Source organism: Mauremys reevesii, linkage group 9 (genome assembly GCF_016161935.1).
Source record: "Mauremys reevesii isolate NIE-2019 linkage group 9, ASM1616193v1, whole genome shotgun sequence".
Taxonomy (NCBI): Eukaryota; Metazoa; Chordata; order Testudines; family Geoemydidae; genus Mauremys; species Mauremys reevesii.
This window is the reverse complement of record NC_052631.1, coordinates 9,085,025-9,091,024: the sequence shown is the minus strand read 5'-3', so window position 1 is coordinate 9,091,024 and position 6,000 is coordinate 9,085,025. Positions and strand designations below refer to the sequence as shown.

Here is a 6,000-nt window from a genome sequence, read left to right as displayed (position 1 = left end):
AAGATCCAGGAGAAGGAAGTCAAACTTCATCACAGTGACTACGAGGAGTGCGATGCCCTCTACTACACCGCTCTCCAGCAACACAGTGGAATCTGTGTTGAATAGCCCTACAGCAGCCTGGGAGCTCAGCATTTAAGTGGTGTAGACTGCAGGATCTTTGGGGCAGAGATGCTCTTTTCACTGCATCTGTATGGTGGCTAGCACCATGGGTCCCTGATCCTTGATCAGCAGGTACTACTGCAATTCTAATGAATTCAATCAATCAAAGGGCTAGTCCACACTGGCAACGTTAAGGTGCTGGGAGAGAGCTCTCCCAGCAACCTAAACAACCCACCTCCACGAGGGGCGCAGCTCCCAGCACTGGAGCACTCTCTGCGCTCAGGGGGGTGTTTTTTCACACCGCTGAGCGAGAAAGCTTCAGCGCTATAAAGTGCCAGTGTAGCCAAGCCCAAAGTTAGGAGAGGAATGGGCTAGTCAAGAAGGTAAGCATGCAAGAAAAGTCCTTGTCTGCATAGGGTGACAAGACAGTCCCAATATTTGGGGCATTTTCTTCTATAGGTGCCTATTACCCCCACCCCGTCCCGATTTTTCACACTTGCTGTCCAGACACCCTATGTCTGCAACACATTTCAATGTGAAAACGCTTGAAGTTAAAAAGCCGTGCACTCTGGCACATGCTAAATTAATGATTACAAACAAAATTACCGACATCAAAGGAGGAACAATATCTGAACTGCCACCCACATGCAGATTTAAAACATTTCAACAGAGGGAGGAGGAGTTAAAAAACAAAACAAAATTGGAAGACAGAGAAATTTCTGATTGAGGACATAACAGAGGCCTGGCGAAAGGCAACCTTGTCAGCCTGATACAAAAGGTAACTAAGGACCTGTTAAAAATAGGCCAGAAGATCCCATTATTGAAAGTGCACATCAAGTCTTTGCCTGCAGCAAGCAACATACCCAGAAATAGTTGTCAAAAGGCATCATTACAAGCAGGAGAGCAGAGAGGTCACAAAATACAAGGCTTCTGGGACCTGCCTGCAACGACACTCAGGGGCAGGAAGGGAGCTATTTAACAGAAGTAGTAAGATATTGTGACTTTGGAGAGATGCAGGCTTCCATTTAATATTCTGCTAATATCTTATATACTTTGTTTTTAAGCATTTTGAGGCAGGGACTGTCTTTTTGTTGTTCGAACAGTACCTAGCAGAGGGAGGTCCTGGTCAATGACTGAGGCTCCTAGGTGCTACCACAATGCAAATAATCATCTCTGACTTCCTGTTGTTTTTCTAGACCATCATTTCAGCTGGGACAGACAGGGAAGTAGCGAGCCCTGCCCTTCAATCCTCCCTTCCCAGCCTTTGAGTCTGAGCTCTGTCCCTGCCTTTTGCCATAGGGCACCTCCATTTTTCAGTTTAATGAGGAAAGTCATATTATCTAGTTTGTGTCCTGTGTCCTGTAAAGCAGTGGCTCTCAACCTCTCCAGATGACTGTACCCCTTTCATGAACCTGATTGATCTTAGGTACACCCACGTTTCACCTCACTTAAAACCTACTTGCTTACAAAAATGAGACCAAAAAACAAAAAAAAAAAAAGACAAACATACTGATCACTTGTAAGATTTGAGAGAAGGTTAAGAACTGATTTAATTATGATCTGCAAATACCTACATGTGAAATAAATTTCTGATAGAGCCCCATTTCCTATCAGAAAAGGGCATAATGAGCTTAAATGCCTGGAAGCTAAGCTAGACAACTTCAGAATAGAAATAAGGAGAAATTATATTTTCTTTTCTTAAATAGAGCCTGTTGGAAACATTGGACCAACTTACCAAGGGGTGATGGATTCTCCATCACTTGAAGATCTTTAAACCAAGACACTCGCATTCTAAAGATATGCTCGGACAGAAAGGCCTGAGGAGTAAGTGAGGTTCTCTGACCTGTGCTAGGCAGAAGGTCACAATGGATCATTACAATGGTCCCTTCTGGCTTTAAAAAACATCTATGAGCAATTAGCAAATTGTAATTTAATTGTAAGTTAACAGACAATGAATACTTTCTATTTAAAATGGGAGTTCTCTCCAATTAAGTGTTTACTGGTACTAACATGATACCATAAGTGTTCCTATTAACATACAAAATAAAACTTTTCCAGATGAAATCTAACTCTCTCCCAAGTATGCCTTTCATTAGATTTCTGTAGAGGTCAGATAAGTTATTGGCACCAAGTATTTAAAAACCTAATGACAGTCAATATATCATGCTCAAATAAAATCTACAGAGACTTCTTGCAAAATTATATAAATAAGTGTGAATGACAAAAGTTTATTAAACGTATTTTTAAAAAATTATATCTTTCTTAAATAAGGATTTCTCAGTAAGGATTTCATTGTAAAACAGTTTTGAAGCAATTCATAAGTTACTTTATTTAATAACAGGTTGCTCAATAAAAAAAAGTCATTTACTCATAGTCTTCAAACCAGCCATATTTAAACAAATGCACTGCATGTACTTATGGTATTGTCCATCACATGCTAGTTAATGTCAATGAAGCATAGCTGGATAAAAATAGCTCCATTTTGTAGCTGTAAACATTTAGATTAAGTGGCAGGCAAGATGATGTATCAGTTCTTAGATCTCCCCTCCTCCCCCCAAAAGCTTGCCGTTTAGTGCACGTTTTATTCAGGACATAGTATTCCATATTTTTAAAAAAGTCTAGAAATAAAGTTTTACAAACAATAGACTAAAACAATGCATGAGAAGATTTAGTCACGGCAATTTCACTGGAGCTTTATTGCCTCTGTTGGTAATGAGAGGGATTTGTAAGAAATTACATTGAACTTACAGAGATATGCAGATGATGTTCTTTACTAAATATAATCTTGATCTTAAGTGTTTTATATCAGGGCACGTCTAATCTTGTACATTTTTAATGTATAAAAACAGATTACAAATTTTAAGTTTTTAACCCATTTTTTGACATTTGGCAAAATGAAACCGATCCATTAAGGGGAAATCATCATCAAATTGAGGACTTAAGCACTTATGAATTAAAGCAATCCAAGTAGGTAACTGTTTGAATTCTTTAAAAAGAAAAAACACAACCCACACGCATATATAAAGGAAGAACACATGGCCACATGTCTGAGCACTTTTCAATACAAAATATTTCCTGTAAGCAGGCATTTATCCTTAGAATAACCACACTGTTAAATCAAGCTTGTTTCCAACTAGAGTCATTTGTTTCGTTGAATTCTGAGATGCCATTACAGCATGAATAACCTTAACTTTTCTGCTACATAATTATCCAAAGCTTTATGTAATGTATTTTTGTTTTATAATTACACAGTAATTATAAGTGTGTAGTACCAAACTGATGACAACACTACTTTGTTGAAAAGGTCTCGCAGTCATAAGGAAAATTCTTTAAAAACACCATGGCATTATGCCACTAACCAATATCAGATTTTTGCGACGGTCATATCTGTATTGGGATAAAAGCTAATTAGAGCTCATCTCAAAACACAGCATACTTGAACTAATCAATCTGAAACTGTACCAAAACCTTTAAGACAGAAAACAGCACGCATATATACCTTGTAAAGTTTTCATAATTCAAGTCCCTCATTGTTATTTACACAAAATTTAAAAAAGGAAATACTGAAAGCAGCAAAACAAAAATCACTCACATTTTTGGCATAGCCAATTCCGGTAGCTGGCATAGAAATTTGCAATGCATTTTGTAGAACTGTATTCTTGAAATAAATGCATGAATGGACTCTATTAAAAGGGCACTGCTATGAGGGGAAGCCTACCTTTCAGTCAACTTCAAAGCACACAGGGTAAAAGTTTTAGCAGTTTAATACTTAAATTCTTCCTAAAATCTTTTTAGCATCTGCATAAAAGTGTACTGCTGTTTTAGTGCAAGTTCCACTTACTAATTTCAACAGTAATTACGACCTTAACATGGGACTGGCTGGAGTATTCAAATAAGTACCCTATTCCTAATAATTACTATAATAATTTTTTTTTAGACATCCTAGTTTAACATTTTCTAGCTTGTTTTACAGAAGTTTTTATTTCAAGAAAACAATAGCCTCTTCTTCATAAGTCAGCAACTGAAGAGTGAAAAAGCATTTTCAGGATGAAAGAAATTCAAGGGCTCCTGTAATGTTAAAAAGCACAAAAGATAAAATCCTGCTTTGAAGTGAAATCAGTTCTAATTTAGTTATGTGCAGTAAGACAAATAGAAGTAGTAGTGATCGACAAAATAATGTAAGGGAACAAAAGCAGCCAGTGTAGTATTTTGCATCTGATCTCTGCTTGTTTGAGAAAGTTTTACTTTTAATATCTGTAATTGGCAACCACAACGACCTGTAAAAATCCCAACAAAGTAAGTAATTGAGAAAATGGGCTTTGTCCATAAAGGCAGTACCTATATGTTGTAAAAATGTAACTTAAATGGCCTGTGATAATCACTTCAAAACTCAGATTCATATCAGATTTGTCACCCTCTTATAAAGCAGGTTCATTTGTTATTTCATACCGCAACCATCAAAACCCATGTCTGAATTTAAAATACTGTGTGTACAAAACATAAGACACAAATTCAGTATATTGTTCAAGTTTTAGATTTCCACAAAAATGAAAACACCTTCCTGGACAGACAGATAAGCATTTCAAAACTGTAATGAAATCTGATTAGATAATAGTCTAGAGAATATTAGATTCTGTTATGCACGTAGCGTGTCTCAATGAAGCTCACTGGAGGCTGACTATAATATTAAACCAGGGGTGCTATAAGTGCACAGTAGTTGTGTAGTACTTCAACTCCTTTCAAAGATGGGTGACATACAATAAAACCTTCCATATAGGCACCTAGAGTTCCCAGTATCAACATTCTTGTTTTTGTTGGCTGTTTCTACAATTGTTTTAATCAGATACTCAAAACTCACTTAGACAATACCTGTAATCTGCCATGAAAGAAAAAAAAAATCGGACCCGGTACACTTAAATATATCACTCTTATAGGAAGTGCTATCAGTATAGTCTTTGCAACTAGCCCAAAGTGTATATTTAAGGAGTTTTAAAAAAACCACTTGTGATGTTGATCTGTGTAATGCAGATGCCAGACAACAGTTGTCTCATGAAGACAGCATTGTGCTTTATGCGAAACCAGAAATCTCAAAATAATCATCATAAAGCTTCTAAGACTTATGGGAGAGTAAACAAAGGTGGTCCACAAAAATGTGATGAAATCCACTATGCTGGAATTATAACTGGCAAAGATGGTTCAGACTAGAAGAGAAGCCCAAACCACCATTAGATGAATGAATGATATGGTCCAAGATGTATCCTTAAAGGTTTGTCTCAACCCTCAACCCTTATAGTGAGGATTGATCTTCAGTTCAGTCCAGCCAGCAGAAATTGACTGTGCAATTTTCCGTTGTATTTATTTGTACAGTCTATGTACATTCTAGAAGGGTCCTTTAGTGCTACACTGTCGTACTTTTTGTCCCAGCAATTTGAGGGCGTGCAAATTCCACAAAGTCATCAATAAGAACTGGCCATGCTCCTGAAAGGAAAGAACAAGCAAGAGCACATAAGGAATCAGGTGAACAAATCCCATTTCTTCCAATGTAGAGCTATTCAGTTTAAAAAAACCTCTTTAAATCAAAACAGATTCTTGACGATTTAACTTTCCTGTTTAAAGTTTTAAATGAATAATCCTCATTTCATTCTGTTTCTTGAGCTTTAATATCTGGTTAAGATTTTTTTCCTCAACTGAGACCTCCCCCATGCGAACACACAAATTAAACACACTCAATTTTTCAGGTAACATAACAATCTTTTTTTTTTTTTAAACCAAGAAAAGCTGGACAAAAACTCCTTTCAGAGCCAATTAGGGTGACCAGATAGCAAATGTGAAAAATCGGGACAGGGAGTGGGGGGGGGGGGGGTAACAGGAGCCTATATAAGAAAAAGACCCAAAAGTTGT

The 6,000-nt window shown here is 37.1% G+C and overlaps 1 protein-coding gene across 2 annotated transcripts in view; it reads right to left on the bottom strand.

The window, feature by feature from the left end:
- Positions 1-2,399: 2,399 nt before the first annotated feature.
- The window catches only part of DCUN1D1 (defective in cullin neddylation 1 domain containing 1), a 37,007-nt gene continuing 33,406 nt past the window's right edge, over positions 2,400-6,000 (bottom strand). For both annotated transcript variants that reach the window (XM_039489668.1, XM_039489669.1), the window contains exon 7: positions 2,400-5,577. In XM_039489668.1, the coding sequence (XP_039345602.1) occupies positions 5,498-5,577 (80 nt within the window). In that variant the 3' untranslated portion in view covers positions 2,400-5,497. The remainder of the gene's footprint in view (positions 5,578-6,000) is intronic.